The sequence below is a fragment of the Eupeodes corollae genome, chromosome 1 (assembly GCF_945859685.1).
Source record: "Eupeodes corollae chromosome 1, idEupCoro1.1, whole genome shotgun sequence".
In the NCBI taxonomy this organism is placed as follows: Eukaryota; Metazoa; Arthropoda; class Insecta; order Diptera; family Syrphidae; genus Eupeodes; species Eupeodes corollae.
The window spans coordinates 15,389,818-15,409,777 of NC_079147.1; the positions used below are offsets into that span (position 1 = coordinate 15,389,818).

Here is a 19,960-nt window from a genome sequence, read left to right on the forward strand (position 1 = left end):
TGATACTACACACTGCAGAGGGGTACATAGGTATTTTTTTAAAAGCTTAAAGTAAAATACCTAAAGCATGGATGTGTGTTGTTTAAGGGATTTTGTTCTATTTATATTTGTTTGTTTGTTTCTTTAGAGTGTCTTAAATCTGTGATACTAAGACAAAAGTCTGATTAAATCGATTTAAATGTTTACTGGTTTTGGGATAACGTTAATGTGAATCTCTTATCAGGCAAGAGTTATATCAAAAAAAGATAAACTTGATCGTAAATAGTCTTCAATCTTGGAACGAGAAAAATCGATTTTGTTAGTTAATGTCAGACCTTTGTTTAGTACCATAAAAATAATATATTTTGAGTAAGATCAATATAAATGTTACTAAGTAAATAATATAGTAAAATATTTAATATTTTTTTTTAATAAAACAAATCACGTTTTAGATTTCTACTTCTTCTTAACATTCTTCTCTTCAGCTTTCTCCTCTTTCTTTGAATTAAGAATGCTCATCGGTAAGTTCCAAAAACTGCGTGCAAACATCACGACTGCAATCACCTTTGTTATTAAAAACAAACTTATAATAATGTCCATCAGCACATATCGCTGTTGGGGGAAGAAAATAAAATAATTAATCACAATTTTAGTCTTCTTTGAGATAGAAAACTTACCAATTACGGAATTTGGGTCGGATCCAAATGCACAGACACAGGGCGGTCCTTGGGGAATGGAGAATTTGACGAAACTCCATTGGCTAGAGAAATATTTTGGTATGATAGGAATTGAAGATTCTTTTGGCTTCGGATCTTCCAAATTAAAGACATGTATAGTTCCGTGATCCGAAGATACCACAAGCATTGTAGATTGGTGATTAAAGTTGATGCAATAAATCGTTGCCTGATAAGTATAAAATATAAATACAAGTTCGGGTTTAATGTCAAAAAATGTATACAGTTTTTTTTTTTTTTTTCATTTACTTAAAATTAAACTCTATAGAAATACCACCGAAACTTTTACATCGCTTGTACACCTGCGTTAAGTTTTCCTTCGTTTCTTTTTGTATCTGTGATTTTATATAAAAACTTTAATTGAAGAAAGAAAATACAATTCCCCCTTCTTTCAATAATCTTTCGTAACACTCGAACGTAAAGGAATTCTCATCATTTTACACTTGATCTTAACTTTTGAAATAATATTAAGATAAGTAGTACCACCCGCTTGAAGTTGCGCTACCTAATTTCTTTTAGTGTAAGGTAAAGAGATTGCTTCTTCAACAGCACTTCAAGAATGTGCTTGTTTCTGTGCCATTTGCAAGTTCAGAACTTTAAGACCAATGTGCGGTATCTTTTCTTAAATTCTCTTCTGTATATCTCACGATATATCAAGGGGAATGATAAATCATTTAGCCTGTGTAAATTAAAAAAAGGCTCAATGGAACGGAAAACTTTATGCGATAAAAATAATAACAATGTTGGATAACTTTAATTTATATAATTTTGTAATTCATAATTTGTAGTACCGGTAGCGTGATTGTGCGTTGGACTATCTGGTTAGATCAGTATTTATATTTCGATAGACATATAAATGCTGCTCTCACCAGGGCCATAGGAGCCTTCGCTCTGACGAAACGACTGTTTTTTAGCAGTCGGCTTGACCCCAGAGTGAAGGTAATTTGATACATTGCCCTCATAAGGGCAATGATCGTTTATGGTTGTTTGGTTCAACGTTGCCCCTTCCCAGATGAAGAAGTTTCGGGTGTTGGAGCTGCAGTGTTTATGGCGCCGAATCGTCTTACGTGCATTACTATTCCAACGAGGTCCTATACTACGGGGCACGAATCAACAGAATTGACGATTTCGTAATAAAACTCGTTAGAGGTCACATTGCAAGAGCTATGTCTTCGACCAAAAATTTAATTTTCGGGGCGTTCTATCTGAACGACGAGTATTTTGAAAATTCACGCTTGAGCGGCGTCATTCCACCAGAGGGATTCCTCTTTTGAGACAGATGCGGTCTGATACAGGATAGATTGGCAGTTCCCCTAATCGGGACGTCAAGACACAAGGCGGAGCAGAGCTCATCGGTTCAGCAGGGCTGTGTCCGAACGGGACCGAACTGATAGGGTGAAGCAGGAGAACCAGTTTTGGTGGCTTCAATCGGCACCTGATCGGGATGGGGTTTTAAGCCTTGGACGGCTTACAAACTTGTTTTATAGTTTTATGGTTTAGTTTTAAGTAGATAAGGCATGGTGGCACATGGAATATAAAAAAAAAATTAAAAGAAAGATACACAAAAAAGACAACAACATTTTAAAAACAAAAAATGTTAGATAGTTAGATTTGCTGATGTGGTTGTTCTAGTTTTAAGTAGTTTATAGGTAGAATAGGTAGTTTAAGTTAGCTTTAAGTTTTATTTTAAGAACCTTATTGTAAGTAGTTTTAAGTAAAAATTGTTTTTTTTTTCAAATTTTCTGATAAATACAAAAATAAATAAAATTTAAATTGAAGTAAAATAGATCTTAGGGCCGAAAGGCATTAGTATTAATTGTTATAGTTTAACTTAGTGTCCGTATGGGACCATTAAGTTAGTTGTAAGTTATGGATAATTAGGCTAGTTTTATGAATTTTTGTCAAGCTTTAAGATAGGTTTAAGATTGAATAAATAAAAATGAATTTGAAAAAGAAAAGTGGCATCCGAAGACGGATCCAGAGGTCGTGGGTTCGAATCCCGTGCGGAGTGCACGAAAAATATTCTTGCTTTTTTCCACAATCGAGAAATTGTGGACTTCATTGATTGGGAAGAAAAGCTGATGGAGAAGGAGAGGAAAGCAGGGGTATCGAAAGATACCTCTGCCAACACATCGGGCGATGTTGCGGTGGTGCCAGCAGCGGTACCGCAAGCAACCGCAACAACATCAGGTCAGGCATCTGACCAATGGATAAAGGCAACAACCAATAAAAAAAGGAAGATCAAGAAGCATAGCCCAAATGAAGTGGAGAGGGCCAACTCCGCTAAGCGGAGGGATATGCGGAAAGAAATGGAGAGTGGTAAAGGAGGAATTACCACCGAGAGTGAGTTCTCAGTCTACGCCGAGTCTGAGAAAACAGAGTATGTTTCCGAAGGTGGAGAGGGGCTCTTCAGGTCTCCGAATATGGATTTAAGCATATCGGAGCCAGAGCCAGTCCCGCCGACAACGAAGGCTTTGGAGGGAGAGGCGGACCTCCAAGAGGAGACAACACTTTTAAAGGCCCTGCGAGCCAAACAAGCAACCATAAGCCAATTCGAAGAAAACCTCAGAAAGCTCAAGGAGGAAATGGAGACCCTCCTCAGCCAGCTTAAATTAAAACAAGAGGCGCGCCGACAACAAGAGGCAGCTCAACGGCAACAAAAACAACTGCAGCAAAAACAACTGCAGCAACAACAACCACAGCAGCAAAACCAACCACAAACCAAGCCCGGTACCAAAAATACAGGAGCGGCAAATGTTGAGGGCCTATCGACCTCAACTAAAGCAATGCAGCAGCAACAACAGCAGCAGAAACAGCAGCAGCAGAAACAACAGCAGCAGAAGCAGCAACAACAACAGCAACACCAGAAACAACCACAGCCCAAGAAGGAGAAGGTGCCACCAATTAGGACCTACCGGGTTGACCTGCAAGACTTGAAACAGGTATGTAAGTCGGCCACTAAGGGCAAATTTTTAATTAATATTCTAAATGAAAAAGAAAAGCTGTATTCGGTACAGTGCTTCTCACTGGCCGAATACAATTTACTTAAAGGCGTGCTCAAACAAGCTACCGCTGAGTTCTTCCGCTACACGCCTAAGAGAGAACAATTCAAGACGGTCCTTCTGAAGGTCTTAGATGAGCTCCGTCAAAAAGCCACGGACGATCTCGATTTTATCGGGGTCAAGCTTTTCAATACGGTGAAGTCCAGGCGAGAGGGTTATAGGCTGCCAATGTTCTTGGTAACATTATCGAGTTTTGAGAGTGTGAAGAAAATTAAATCTCTCGACCATCAAGCTGCACGCTGGGATACATTAAAAAGGCACGACGGCATTTTACAATATACTAACTGCCAGAGGTTTGGCCATGCCAATGCCAACTGCAATATGCAGTTGCGTTGTGTCAGGTGCGGAGAAACCCACAAAGAAGGAGAGTGCAAGCTGGGGAATGAGCGGGTTGAGAATTTGACCCTGCTCAAGTGTGTCCTTTGCGGAAACCGAGGGCACCCGGCTAATTATAGGGGTTGCCGAAAGAAGTCGAACAGTTCGACAGGCTTTAACAATAAAATTCGTAGATCCCAAATTTTCCTACGCCCAAATGATGTCAGGGAATGGGAACACGAGACAGGCTCCACCAACGGTTGCCCCAAAGGTCCCTGTGCCTAAGGCACCAGAGGTGCAGCCTGACATTGTAGCCTTGTTGTTGAGCATTCAAGATCAACTAACAGGACTGCAAAGTCAGATAAAGGAGCAAGGCAAAAGGGTAGATCATCTCTACTCTTTGTTGCCTGGCGCAATTTAGACCATAATGGGCGCGCTGCCGGAGACGCGCCTTAAAGTACTAGCTGTGAATGTAAATTCACTGATTAGGATTGAACTAAGAGCCAATATGTTCCAACTGTTGAAAGACTACAGTCCCGATGTGTTTATGGCTAGCGAAACTAAGCTAAACCACAAACACAAATTGACTCATAAAAATTACAATATTGTAAGAAGAGACCGGCCCGACTCCACTCAAGGGGGCGGTGTAGCTCTCTTTATACGAAAAGGCATTAATTATAAAGTCATATACAACAATGAATTGCGAAAGCTCAAGACGCTAGAAGTTTGCGTTGTATGCATCTTTCTCTCTCAAGGGAAGCGGATGTATATGATTGCGGCTTATGCGGCTGGAGCTCCGCAGGTCACTTACTTTGCATCAGAACTCGAGATTGTTTTTAGGGAACTTAAACTGAGCTTGGAAGAAAACTATTTCATCTTGGCCGGTGATTTGAACGCAAAACATGAAGATTGGGGAAACCAACATAGTAATCCCAGAGGTAATCATCTTTTTAATTTGATGAATCTTTACAGCGTTGAATATGGCGTCGACCTGCTGGCTACTGAAAGGCCATCGTATCCAAGAAGCAGCTCCTTTCTGGACCTTTTGCTGTACGACACCAGACTGACAGTTTCAGACAAAGTGGGTAATCACCCGCGAAACTGCTTACAGACAGTCGAGTACGACAGTGATCACTGGCTGCTGTAATGCATATTCCGAACGAACGCGTGGAGTTGGAGTAATACGTTGCAACGCATTGTTACAATTACAGTAAGATGCGCTGGCCTGTACAAAGAACGGGACGGGCTCACTGACAAGACTCAAAAACTTGTACAGACGACTTACAGACCCACACGACTTAGAGGTTAGGACACTGAAGTCGTCAATAAAAAATGCCAATCTGTTGATTAAGGAGAACTACAGGCTATCAATTAACAAGTACTGGGACCGCAAGATCCGGTCAGTTATTTCGAGTGACCCCAGTATGTTCCCCAAAATCAACAAGATATTCAGGAAAAAAAACGATAATGACCTTCCGTGTCTTAAACTCCAAAGAACTGAAGAGAACAGAAACGTACTCAGGACAGCGCAAATAGATCCAGAGGAAGCCATCTTTGACGATGACTTTTACACAATTGAAAATCCGAAGGAAAAAGTGGAGGCGGTGGGAGCTGCTTTCCAGCAAGTGTACAAGGTGAATGTTAGCATTCGCCCCAACCACGATCTAGAAAACACAGCCCTACTTAATCACTTTTACCTTCGAAATGATATGACACAATGGCGATCTGAGAACCGCGGTTTCATGCGGTTCAATGACGATTCCTTGGCAAATGCCATAATCGCCGAGCAAACGGGACCAAGTCCCTTGTTAGTGACGAAGTTTGAGCTTCAGCTCATCTCCAAATCATCAAATCTTCGGTCGATAAGTCTTCTTCCGAGCATCAGCAAAGTTTTCGAAAAAATCATTAATAGGGCTCTGACTAAGTGGGCTGCGGACAACAAAATAATTCCGGATAAACACTTCGGGTTCAAGGCGGGTCATGACACAATTCATGCTGCGTCTAAACTCGTTTCTGATATCCAATGGAATAAATCAAAACAACAATGCACAGGTGCTGTTCTGGTTGATTTGGAAAAGGCCTTTGACACCGTATGGTTAGAGGGTCTTTACCTAAAACTGAGCAGGCTTGGCATAAGCAAGCCATTGTTGTATATACTTTATGATATGCTTAACGGTAGAAAGTTTGTTGTCAAAAGTGGCAATGTAACTTCTACCACAACATTCTCAATTAAAAATGGTCTTCAACAGGGAGCGGTGACTTCGCCGATTCTATTCAGCATTTACACCAGCGATCTGATAGATAGTCTTACAAAGGCAATTGCGTACGCCGACGATCTAATTGCGTACAGAACGGCCCGAAAGGTTGAGGTTATTAGAATTCTCTTGCAGCGTGATTTCGACAAGATTCAGCGATATTGCGACGACTGGAAACTGAAAATAAATGTCCAGAAGTCAGAGACAATTCTGTTCCGGACTCCGTTGGCTAGGGCCACGAGGGATACGTGTAAGAATTGGTGCAATATGGTCATCGTTGATCTTCACGGGCAGCCATTGGCGAGCAAAAGTGTAGTGAAGTACCTCGGTATCTGGTTAGATCAGTATTTATGTTTCGACAGACATATAAATGATCTGATACAGGATAGATTGGCAGTTCCGTTAATATACCACGTCAGACGAAGAACCGTGGATATGCGACTCCCAAAAAATTGAAATAATAAAAAAAAAAAACATGGAATATAAAAAAATAAAAATTAAAAAAAAGACAATAAAATATAAAAACAAAAAATGTTAGATTTGCTGCTGTGGTTGTTCTAGTTTTAAGTAGTTTATAGGTAGAATAGGTAGTTTAAGTTAGTTTTAAGTTTTATATTAAGGACCTTATTTTAAGTAGTTTTTTAGTAAAAATAAAAAATGACCTTGATATTAGTTTTTTCTCATAATTTTCTAATAAATACAATTTAAATTGAAGTAAAATAGATCTTAGGGCCGAAAGGCATTAGTAGTTAGTATCATAGTTTAACTTAGTTAGTATCATACTTTAACTTAGAGTGTCCGTATGGGACCATTAAGTTAGTTGTAAGTTATGGATAATTAGGCTAGTTTTATGAATTTTTGTCTAGCTTTAAGATAGGTTTAAGAATGAATTAATAAAAATGAATAAAAAAAAAAGCATGATGAATAAATAAAAACAAAAACAAGATATTAGCAAAAGATTTCAGTTGTGGACTAACTATTTGCTATAAACTCCAAAAATGATGAAGAAACCAGAGGGCGTCCGTCTAAAATGACTGCAAGAGACAAAGCTACGTTGGTGAGGAAAGGTAAAACAGAAATGTGCTTTGGAGCGACGAAACGAAAATAAATGTATCAGAATGGATGGAAAACAGTTTGTTCGTCGCCCAAAGTGCGAGGCCTACAATCCGCGGTACACAAAACCAACCGTGAAGCATGGCAGTATAATGTTATGGGGTTGTATTTCTTGGTGGGGCGTTCGTCCAATATTCGTTATAGATGACATAATGACAAAGGAGTCGTATGTGGACATGCTGCAAAATATTATGCTTCCGTTTGCTGACGAAAATATGCCACTTAAATGGAGTATCAAGCAAGACAACGACCCTAAGCATACGGCAAAATCAACAAAGCTCTGGTGTCAGGAAAACAAATTGGACATAATGGAGTGGTCTTGGGTTCAATCCCTGCGTGTGCCACCTTAATTAAAAAAAAAAAATAATAATTTTCCTCTTGCGACGAATTGACAAATCCTTCAAGAGTAATTTTTGTCATGAAAAAGTGCTTTCTCAAATTAAATTGTAGGTCCCTTCCATTCCTGACAACAGTACTCGCACACAGGAATGGTTGAGAGTTGTAAGTCACTAGGCCCTGGTTCACAACGGACTGTTGCGCCACCCCATTTGATTTGATTTTTTGGAGTGGCCTTCTCAATCAACGTATCTAGATTCTATTGAGAACCACTGGAATGAACTGAAGATTGAGGTTAGTAAGCATAAACCTACCACCAAAGCGGATATATGGAGAATTGTCCAAGAAGTTCATGCTGCTCCATAAAGGTTGGAAACAAGTTAACAGAACCTTTCGATGTCAAAAAAGGTTTAAGACTAGGTGATGCGCTGTCATGTAATTTAACACCGTACCTAAGAGAATAGTGCAGAGCTCACACGTCAACACTAGAGGCACTATCTTTCAAAAGTCTGTCCAATTACTGGCATATGCTGATGACATTGACATAATTGGAAGAATTCAGCGTGATGTCAATAGGGCTTTTATGAGTATTGAGGCAGAGGCGGCAAAAATGGGTTTAACGGTTAATGAGGGCAAAACAAAGTACATGTTGTCGTCAAGAAAGGACATACAACACCGACGTCTTGGTCAAAGCGTCACCATCGACAGACGTAACTTTGAGTTAGTCAAGGACTTCGTCTACCTAGGCTCCGCTGTAAACACAGAAAACAACACCAGCGCTGAGATCAAACGCAGAATAACTCTTGCTAACCGCTGTTTCTTTGGACTAAGAAAGCAATTGAGTGGTCAAATCCTCCCTCGAGGGACCAAAGTGTTGCTATATAAGACCCTTATCATCCTCGTCCTGCTTAACGGTGCAGAAGGATGGACTATGACAAAAACGGGTGAAAGCACCTCGGGTCGTTTCGAGAGAAAAGTTCTTCGTGTGATCTACGGTCCCGTACGCATTGAAGGGGAGTGGAGGAGAAGACGTAAACTTAGCCAAAAGGGTAAAAGTCCAACGACTGAGATGGCTGGGTAACGTAGAGCGCATGGAAACCAATGCTCCGGCCCGGAAAATCTTCGAATCCACACCCACAGGACAGCGCAGTAGAGGAAGACCGCTGATCAGGTGGCGCGCACAAGTGGAAGGTGACCTCACCCAACTTGGAGCGCGAAACTGGAGACATCTAGCTAGGGACCGAGCTAGATGGAGAAGTTTGTTGGGTGAGGCCCTAGTTCACACAGAACTGTAGCGCCACCCTAAGTAAGTAAGCCCAAAATGTGTGGTATTCGATTCCACAAGAAAGTACAAGAATTTGGTAGACTCTATGCCAAATCGAATGGATGCAGTGTTGAAAAATAAAGGGTTTTCAACGAAATATTAAATATTCATTGCTAATAAATAAAAAAAATTAATTGGTTATTAAAGTGTGTTGGTTTGTGTTAAATTAATCAAGTGTTGCTATTATTATGACCAACTTGTTGGGAAGCCTAAAGTAAATGGACTACGAAATTTTGCACACCTCTTTTAGTTTTTAAATTTGTTTATATAAAATAGATTAAGAACATACTTACTATCAATATATAACACTATTATTTTTTAATATTTGCCTACTTTAAGTACTATACACAATATTATCAAAAACTAGAGAGGGTATCTATTATTTTGGCCATAAGTATTATTTTTTAAAGATGATATTTCTAAAGACTGACGTGAATTTGAAGTCGAACAAAAACTAAGGCCATCAAAACTCTTCTGAAAAAAATAGTTTTACAGTCGATAACAAACCTTGTCAACCAGTTTAATGTGTATTAAAATATTGTCACGTGAAAAAAGAAAACTAAAAAAAGTACCCAACAAACATGTAAACTAATCTTCGAAGGTCAGATTTAACTTTTAATTTAAGAGTTTTCTTGTAGGTGTTTTCATAAGGACGGATAATTAATGCCTCAAAAGACAACATAAACCGTTCCATTATCAATGGAAGTTTGGACTACCATCAAAATAATAGAAAGAAGTATTGGGAACTAACTCGTTGACGCTAACGCAATTCAAACTTATTTTAAATAATTCAGAAAAAAAATTATGAACCACTTTTCAAACCTGGGTTATCGAACGGATCCTTTCGCAGCACATTAACATTTTCAAACTGGGGGATTAATTTTCTTGGACAATAAACATATATTTCAGCAAAACCATTAAAACATCACATAAATGTGGATTTGTTTTTGGGCTTTCCATACTCTGGGTATTATAATTTTCTAGGAAAGCCCATGGGTTGTAACGTCAAAATACTCCTTGATCACAGGTAGACAGAAAAATGAACCACTTCACGCTTTAAGGAAGGTTTTTTTAATGATCGTAAGATAATACTCTCATAAAAACACATCCTTAGTATTTTATGAGTGGAATTTTACCAAGGAAAATGTCTAAGGCAGGAATTTTTCTTTCCTAAAAATGTTGTTGTAATATCTTAATTTTTGTCACATGCGAATACTGCAATACAAAGTTGTTGTTTTTTTAGATTGTTCTGCTATATTTACATTAGTTTCAAAAAGGAAAAAATCTTTATCAAGAGCCTCGAAACTTGTTATTACAACTAACATTTCACGGAGGTCGTGAAAAGTGACAATACTAACAAAAAAAATAATAAAAAAGACAAAATAGCAATATCGGAATTTTGCTCTGATATGATATACTGTGTTGGAAAACTCTGTGTCTTGAAACTCGATAGATAACATGTGAAACAAATCATAAAATCAAAATCATTCAACGCCAACTCTTACCTGATTACTTCCTCGTCGAAGTTCTGCGACTTTTTTGCCATTGTCAGTGTCGAAAATGCGAATGAGAGTGCCCTTCTCGCTGGCGGTAGCCAAGCGAGTGCCCTGTAAATTCAATGCAATGCAACTGATCGATGCCTCATGAGCAACAACTTCCAGAGGAGCTCGTTCTGTGTTGGCCAAGTCAACAATCTTTAAAAAAGAAATAAAAGAATTAAACCAATTTACTTCCATGAATTTCATAAGACCCACCTGAACATGTCCAGTTCTCCTCCCGGGAAACGCAAGTAGACTTTTATTACTATGTGGACAGAGGACGCACAATCCCAGCGGATTGGTGCTCGTCTCGAAAACATGCAACTGCTGTGGCTGCTGTGTGAATGTGTACACTTTGATAACGCCCTCGAGGACCACGACAATTCTGTCACGACGCAAGCGGACCGCCTTCACGGGCTGATTGAAGTCAAGTGAAATGGCTGGCGCTTTCTTCAAGTCATCCCAGACGATCACTTTGTTGGGGGGATACAATGGACGGATGCCCCCTCCAACCAGGGCAAGATAGTTACAACGAAACAGCATCTCCACATGGCTCAGTCCACCCTCCGAGAAGTACTGGCGCTCCTTTTCCTTAAGCGGGTCGCAGTTATAGACGCGAAAACCTGTATCCGTGGCACAGGCAAAGCACCCTGTATTCCAAAGTAAAGAGATAATAAAAACAATCTCGAGTTAAATAAAAAGACCGAAAACGACAGAAATACTGATAAACTACAACGCAAATCGAAAACCAACCTTGATCTTGATTAAATCCGGCATACAGGAGGCCATTGCCGTAAGGGTTTGTGTCGATTAGATTCATTTTTTGTTGGTCTGGTTCAGGCTCTAGCTCTAGCTCTGGCGCTGCCGCTGGCTCTGGTCTTGATTTTTGTGTGGCTCCTTTTGCTTTTACCTTTGATTTATCTCATTAAATTATTTTCTTTTTTGGATTGTGGCTGCGGCTTTTGTGACAACGACGGACGATGATTGACGGATTAGAGGAGGGTTTTCTTTTTGTTGGAGATTGAAATTGTTCGGATGAACTTCAATTGCACTCAATGCAATGAAATGATTAACTTTTTGTCGCCCTTTTTCTCTTCGCGATTTGATTTGATGGTTCTTGTTCGTCGTGTCGTGATTCGTATTTTTGTTTCGGGAACTCTCTGATTTTTGGTCTTTTCTTTACAAACAAAATAAATGATAACAAATAAAAATTGTTCTGCTTTTGTGTTGTTTCTTGTTTCGACTTTCGAGACTGCTGCGATGCGAAAGCGAATGTGAGCGAGATCTTTGCAAAAATAAAAATGCGATTTTTCGCTGCAGTTGTCCGATTTGACATTTGTGTGGTACGATAAAATTGAAATAATAATTAGTACAGGGTGATTATGAGAGGATAGGTAGAAAAACATAATTTATAGTTTAAGGAGGAGTACGCAGGTGAAATTGTTTAAAGAAACGAGTTTTCACACAAGGTTTTTTTATTTCATAGAAATGCAATAACAATATAAGCAATGTTAGATCAAGGAAACACTTAAAAAAATAATTTTTCAAAGTCCACTCTTTCACATAAAACATTATCATGCAACTTCTTTAAGCAATTCAATTTGACGGTTCATTAATAGTTAAGAAAAGTCATGAAATGTCAAAAACTTTAAATGTTAATACCATCATATGAACGTCGCTGACTGGAATAAGATGCAGACAGTAAGTGCATTAGTGGACTGTCAGTAATTTTATCGGAATTAGATTTAAAGTGAACAATGCATTTATAGTATTAGTTTTAGTTTTAAGGATATAAGCCAAATATGAAGTCAATTTATTATTAAATACTTCAAATGAACATCTTCATTCCCATTGTCAATTGATTAAAACGGGTTTTAAACTGCCTTTTCCTTCTTTTATTCTCGTAGTTAAGCACTTTTAAGTATTTAAATTATTCACAAATTCAATAAAATCACTCATATTTTCTCAAAACTATGAAAAATTTTCCCATACTCTATCCTAAAATGTCACGATGACATTTAAATGCTTAGACGGCTTTAATACTTATGTGAAGTGAACAACATTTGAATTATTCGACCTTTAATACTCATGTATTTCTTTATAAATAAGACTTTTAGTAATAGAGGCGTTATTGAGTTGTAATAATTTTACGCCGTGCGTGCTTAAATCTTGACATTCGTTTTTCTTTTCCAAACAAAGAATGATTTCAATAGAAATAAGATACAAGTTAGCTTCAATTAGAAAACTATGCTTTCGATTGCAGCTAAGTTATCTGTCAAAATATATTTTTACATATTTTACGAAGCAAGTACTCAGAATTGGGAAATATTAAATGGCTAAATGCATTTGCAGTTGTAGTTGCAGAAGCCATAAGGGATAAGTAAGGCAAGTTTCTAGCAAGTTTGGCCAGTTGCCAAAAATATTACCTTCCAATTAAGGAAGGTAACTTCAAATGGAAATTTGACTAGAAAGTTAGTCAAAAAAATCTCTCTTGCTATCAAATCAAGTCCCACTTATATTAAAATGACAGTTGATCGTGTTTTTTCAACTGAAAGCTAAACTTGATTACTCTATCATTTATTTATTTTCTGCACAACTTCATTTATGTTTTCTGTAGAAGGCTTCCTTGTCATTTTGGAAAAGAAATAAGTTTTGTTTCTTGAGTTGTAGCTTGCTCGAGGATTGTTTTGTAGACGATAATGTTTTTGGAAGTTTTAGTGCTATGAAATTAAAGTAGTTATTTGTGAAGTGAAGTTTTGAATTTGAAATTCACGACACAAAGAAACTAACAAACTAACAGTTGACTTGGCCAAAATTTACTTTCAAATAGTGAATTTGACTGCAAATGAAGTATCTTGTGTTGCCTGAACCTGTCAAATTTCTCTACGGAGAATCAACTAGTGTCAAGAGTCAAATGTCAATACAACTGAAAATATTGGTTTTGATGGTGGTAAGAAAAAATAACAAAAAGTCTTGATGTAGAATGTATAAAATGTTGATAAAAGTAAGAATAATTTTGTATAATTCGCTAACGAAAACGAAATTAAATATTTCGTAATTAATTCCTAAAATTTAAAAAGAGTAATTCTCTAAGAAAACTGTACAGTACACATATAAATCTATTTTGATTTTATTGGGGTAAATTTGGAAGTATTGTAAATAGAGAATTATTATATTTTTGATAGATTCATTTATTGTTATCAAGTGATAGTTATGGATGTCAAAATCAAACGACCACGCAAGTAATCGGTAAAATTGTAAAAATGATTGAAGAGAGTGCAAGCGTTAATAAAGTTGAAAAGCTTAGTTGTGTTTGAAATTACTTTAAACGAATCGCATGTTTCGTATTTTCTTGAGACGCTTATTTAAATGATATTTTTTCCACATTTTTCAGTACGTTAATATTTTTTTTTTTAAAGTTAGGTGCTAGAAAGCAGGATTATCAACTCTAAGATGTGGGTTTTTGTACGAAAAGGTCTGTTGATAGGGGCACTCCGCAAGGATGTGTTCTATCCCCTCTCCCGTGGAACATAGTGGTCAACGAATTACTAATATCCCTTGAGAGGGAAGGCTACAGAGTGGTTGCGTATGCCGATGATGTTGCTATCGCCGTCACAGGGGAACATCCTAATACACTGAGAGACCTCCTCCAAAATGCACTCAATATGATCACTGTGGACTTAGTATTACTCCTCAAAAAACAGACCTCGTCCTTTTCACACGGGAATTCAAGATCCCAGTAATTGTACCTCCTTCAATAAAAGGTATACCACTAATTTTTACCAATGAAGCCAATTATCTTGGTCTGATATTGGACAAAAAATTAAGTTGGAAATCCAATATACAGGAAAGAGTTAAAAAAGCTAAAGTAGCTCGTTTCCTATGCAAGAAAGCCATAGGGAGCAAATGGGGTTTTCAACCTCGCATAAACTACTGGTTATACACATCGGTCAGCCGACCAATACTTATGTACGGGGTTGCAGTACGGTGGACTGCACTGGAGAAAGCCACATACTGCGACAAACTTAGCAGAGTCCAGCGCACTGCATGTCTCTGCATAAACGGGGCATTGAGAACCACACCCGTTAGACACTTTCCTCCATCTGACACCCCTCGACATATTCAGTAAACAAGTGGCAGCGAGTACAGCGATAAGACTTGACGCCTCATCTCAATGGACCAACAACAATGTGGGGCACTCCATCATTTTGAACCTCTTTTGTTCTATACCAAAGTACGTAGACTACACTATTCCTTAACCCCTATTTGGAAAAAACTTCCAGGTATCCATTCCATCCAGAGATAAATGGGAATACAAAAAACTCCTGGATAAGAAAAGTATTTATTTTTATACAGATGGATCCAAGACAAATGAGGGAGTTGGTAGTGGTGTGTACTCATAAAAACTTAATCTAAGCATCTCATTCCGCCTCCCTAACAATTGCAGCGTCTTCCAAGCGGTTTCCTCCTGGCTAAGAGAAAACGTTATATCCAAACGTTATCTATTAAGGAGATGGCACAGCAATTTAACATTCACCTTTGTTGGGTGCCGGGCCACAGAGGCATCACAGAAAATTTGCGATAGCAAACTTTAGGTGGCACAATTTAACAACTTGCGCAGCCACAAAAGTCATATGGCCTTCACTGGACCGAAGGTGCTCTAAAGAATTGTTATCTCAAAGCAGACTTCATATAAGCTCCCTAATGGGTGTCCTTACGGGATACTGTCTTATAGGCAGATAAGCAATACGACTTGGTGTAGCCTCAAATGACTTCTGCAGGAGCTGTATGGCGGAAGAAGAAGAGGAAACAATCTCTCACCTTCTCTGCACTTGCGCTGCTCTTTCGCTAAGACGCAAACTTCATCTGGGAGAATACTCTTTTAAAAATCCCAGTGAACTAGCTAAAAAGGATATCAAATATCTCCTTCGCTTTATAAAAACTCAAAACGGTTCTACTAGTGGGAAGTAACTCTCTAGATTCATGTGGTATCACAATGGGCCTTTCTTTTGGCCTAAGTGTGTGGATTAAATTTGCAACTACTTTAACCTAACCTAACCTGGGTGGGGGTCTTAATAGAACTGAATGCAAATATTGAGGTGTGAAAATAGCGTCAAATCAGAACAATATGGTTTGTTTTCGCTCTAAACCCTTTTTTGTACACGCGTATGTCAAATTTGTTTAATCGTTAGAATGGGGAACAAAACAATGGGATTTGAGGTAAGTGTGAGTATATGGTACCCATTATTATATAAAAGCATTTGAAGACCATTATAGTTTTTATTTCAAAATGCAGCCAGCTTGTGTTTAATATGGGATATAAACTGTATTTTATACATCTTGCACAACTTATGGAACTCTGCTGCTCCGCTTTTTAATAATTTTATTTTCTCTGCTGAGTTAAAAATTAGAAAAGATTCGAAACACTTCTGGAAATTTATAATTATTAAAAGAAAGTCTTAAGGGATTCCAAACTGTATGAAGTACTCCAATTGTGTATCTAAAGATATGAACGTTATATGCGATTTATTTGCCGATTATTTTAAATCTGTTTATTTGCCTTCTGCTCCTTGTGAACCCTCTGATTTTTCGCTATCTTATGCTATTGATATAGGAAGTATTGACTTAACTGTTTCTGATGTTTTTGAAGCTCTAGCTCGTCTGGATGTAAATAAAAGTGCTAGGCCAGATAACATAGCCAATAAAAAACTGCACTGTTTCTTTGGAATTACCGCTCTGCTTGATTTTTTATCAGTCTTTAAAAAGTGATTAGTTTTTGGACTGTTGGAAGATCTCTTATAGAACACCAATATTTAAGTCTGGCTCGAAGCTAAATGTGACCAATTATATGCCTATCTCCAAATTACCAGTGATCGCAAAAATTTTCGAAATACTTGTCTATAAAAAATTATATTTTTTTGTTAAGGATTTAATATCCGAATAGCAGCTCGGTGTTGTTTCTGGAAGATCTACTGCTACAAACTTTTGAATGCTATGCGAAACTGTACTTTGCGGGTTCAAAAATGGTTTACAGACTGATATTATCTTTACAGATTTTGCAAAAGCTTTTGATAGAGTTAATCATAGTATACTTATTTTTAACCTTTTAAAACTTGGTTGAAATTCTAATTTCATAAAGTGGATTTCGTCCTATTTAGAATAATTGGATTCAATTTGATAAATATGTAAAGTTTAAATCCAAAAGTATTGATGGAACGTCAGGTGTTGCGCAGAGAAGTCATATTGACCCTTTGTTATTTATCCTTTTTATAAATGACATTCCGGTAAATTTAAAACACTCGAAGTATCTTATGTATGTCGATGATGTCAAGATTTTCCGGCTTATAAAATCTTCTACAGACTGTCTTTATCTACAAGAGGATATCCAAAACTGGCTTAATGGTGTGAATCTAACAAGTTGTTCCTGAATGTTGCCAATACTGGAATATTGCATCATAGTTTAGAACCCCTATTATATCAAGCATTCTTTTAGAATTGAAAAAAATACAAACAAGTTTTACTAGGCATGCTTTCTTTAAATCAAATTGGAGTATAAATATAGAAGTACCATCTTATCCATCTAGATGTCTGCTTGTGGACATTCAAACGCTTGAAGTAAGGAGACAATATTTTTTAATAATGTTTGTACGAGATTTAATAAGCAATCGTATTAAATGTTCTTTTTTGTTAGAACGATTACTTTTTTACTTTCCATCAAGGACTCTCCGCTATAATTTTCATTTGCGAGAGACTTTTTATAGAAGAAATTATAATAAAAACGAACCGTTTGCACTTTGCATTGAAACGAGTTCTGTTGTTGATTTTATAGATATTTTTTCTAATATGTTTTTCAAGAGATGTTTTTAAACAAAATGTTATACCTGCTTTGCTTTCGCAATTTGTTTTGTAATAAAGATTTATCCATTGCTACCATTTTTATTTATTATTATTATTATTGAACATACACTTAAATTTAAATTAATTAATTATAATATTAAATTTTTAAAGTAGTCTGTAAGAGTTGAATTTTGTTTGACGAACTAAACTATACATAGTCGACAAGCAACCGCCTATAGTGAACAACTCTCTCCAGCAAACCTTGCTTTTTGTTCGAAACACACAAAAAAAAGAAAATTTCCTCAAAAAGTACAATCATTTCCCAGAAAAAATCTTAAAATGTGAACAATTTTAAAGAAATTTCTAAAAAATTGGGTATAACATAAGAAATGTTAAAATAAACCATTTTTGGTTTATTAATAAAATAATAAAACCTTGATAATTATTCAGAATATAAATAAATGTTTCCTAAAATTGCAATAAATATTATTTATTTAAAGCTTAACAAAAGTTTAGACAAGTTAACTCGGGTTAAATATAAAATTAAAAAAAAAGCAGAAATACGTAAAGAAAAGAACCTTTTTTTAATAAATTCAAGTAAAATCCACCCATCAGATTATATATCGTGTTTATTTCTGACATATATTTTTGTGGATAACTTGGCATCACTATTTACGTTCTAGACTGAGCGAAACCACTTCTCGGCGCTGTCGTTGGTTAATTCTCTTGTCTACTACCACTTGTCGTTGTCGCTGGTGTTTGCCATCGCCTTCGCCATTACGTTTTCGCTGTGACTTTTCGTGATGAGTTTGTGTCAAAATACATTCCGTTCAATTTATAATTTTTCTCATAAAAATCCAATAAAATAAATAATAAAATAACTAAAAATCAATGAATTAACCATCCACCACCTCTACAAATACAAATTTCATTAAAATAACCACCATCTAATGTGATAAAATAAAGTTTTTCCAAAGTAGTTTCTGTCTGGTTCTGGTTTTATTTTATTTTTTTAAAGAGTTTTAGAGAAAAGAAAGTTGTTTCGTGCCTGTGCCTGTGCCTTTGCCTCGGGAGTTCGACATCTAACGACGACAAATAAGAGCTCCCGTATTAACAAAAAAAATAAAAAGGAAAAATAAATAACCAGAAGTTAGTAAAAGAAAGGCACATAGAATTTATCTAGTATTCGAGAGTCGGGTTTTTTAAAGTTGTAGTTAAGTGAAGTGATCTCTCAAAGCGAGAATTTCAAGTGCATCTGCATCTTTAGGTGCATCTGGTTGCAGTCTCTAAGTTGCTTCTCGTTCCTCATTGCTCGTTCTCGTTCATCCATCGTTGATTTGTTCACAAAGCGGTTTCGTCGTAGTTCTCGTCGTCGTTCTTCGTCGTAGTTGTTTTTTTTTTTTATTATCGTGGACGGTCAGGAATAATAATGTTGCGGTTTCTAAGCAGACGAAAAGTCCGGAACACGGCTCCAGACGGCGGAGGTGGCAGTGCCACTAGCAGCTCCCAAATCAAGTCTCAGCGGATCGCAGCAAATAAAAATAAAATCGATTGCCGTGTCATTCTGCTGGACAACACAGACCTCTCTATTGAGCTATCGGTAAGTTAGGATGGCATAGTTTTTATTTTTGTTGTTTCTAACTTTGTTGAGAGAGTCAGGGGTGCTGCTGTGGTTATACTAAATGCATTATGGTTGTCATTAAAGGTCCATGGGGTGTGTGAGAATGAGGACAGTAGTGTTCATTTTGCACGTTAGTTGAAATTCAGTGCGAGGCCATTGGGTGGTTTCTTTCAAGTTTGCTCTGTGGTTTCTTCGATCTGAAAGGTGAACCCGGTGTCATTAAAGCTCTCCCCTCACAGCCTTCAATAAGCAACCATCAACTCACTTTCGTCGTTACTCCTATTTCCTAATTCGATTCAAATGTTTCTTGGTTGTAAAGTTTTGTGTATTCTCATTCATTTTAATCAACTCGACAACGACAACGACAAACGTCTTGGCTAGTCGTCTTCTTTGTCGAGTCAATGAATACGGATAGAGTAAAAAAATGCATAAACAACACGACATGCTAAGGCCTTCCAGGGCAGGCAGCAGGCAAATTATGCTAAACTTATGGATTAACTTCCCTGCACTCAGTGGAGTGGATGTGGCAGGCAGAGGAAGAGAATGCAATCGCAATATTGCGCGAGTTGATGTCTAAATTGTTTATTTATGAATTGCATTTTGTTAGGGAACGTGAAACGTCGCGTCGTCGTCGTCGTTGGGTTGTAACGACAACCGACAGGGGTTGGCATTTTTCTTGGTTCGGTTTTGGTTGACAATGCAGTAATTCTATTAGAATTATTTTGTCGGTTCATTCTTATTTGGCTATGGGGGAAATCAACATATGGTATCGCCTCCTTCTATTTGTGCTATTGTAACAGTTGTTTTGTGTTATGTTACCAACTACCTACCAACTGCAACTTGACG

General features: G+C 37.3%; 2 protein-coding genes across 4 annotated transcripts in view; one reads left to right on the forward strand and one right to left on the reverse strand.

Annotated features, from left to right (window-relative positions):
• Positions 1-72: 72 nt before the first annotated feature.
• Positions 73-11,958, reverse strand: LOC129940956 (WD repeat domain phosphoinositide-interacting protein 3). The gene is made up of 5 exons (XM_056049490.1): positions 11,410-11,958; positions 10,873-11,306; positions 10,624-10,812; positions 657-882; positions 73-591 (listed from the first exon to the last, which is right to left on the reverse strand). Exons 1-5 carry the CDS (start codon positions 11,474-11,476, stop codon positions 485-487), a joined length of 1,023 nt encoding a protein of 340 aa, XP_055905465.1. The 5' UTR covers positions 11,477-11,958; the 3' UTR covers positions 73-484.
• A 6,262-nt stretch (positions 11,959-18,220) lies between these two features.
• LOC129940379 (band 4.1-like protein 5) overlaps positions 18,221-19,960 on the forward strand; it is a 52,944-nt gene continuing 51,204 nt past the window's right edge. For 2 of the 3 annotated variants that reach the window (XM_056048698.1, XM_056048696.1), the window contains exon 1: positions 18,221-19,093. In XM_056048698.1, the coding sequence (XP_055904673.1) occupies positions 18,923-19,093 (171 nt within the window). In that variant the 5' untranslated portion in view covers positions 18,221-18,922. The remainder of the gene's footprint in view (positions 19,094-19,960) is intronic. The other variant, XM_056048695.1, reaches the window with a different exon arrangement.

Coding starts and splice junctions, on each gene's coding strand:
- LOC129940956 (XM_056049490.1), bottom strand. CDS start 11,476: ATGAATCTAATCGACACAAACCCTTACGGCAATGGCCTCCTGTATGCC. Junction 10,813..10,872: donor GGAGAACTGGACATGTTCAG/GTGGGTCTTATG, acceptor TCTTTTTTAAAG/ATTGTTGACTTGGCCAACAC. Junction 883..10,623: donor TTCGACGAGGAAGTAATCAG/GTAAGAGTTGGC, acceptor TATACTTATCAG/GCAACGATTTATTGCATCAA.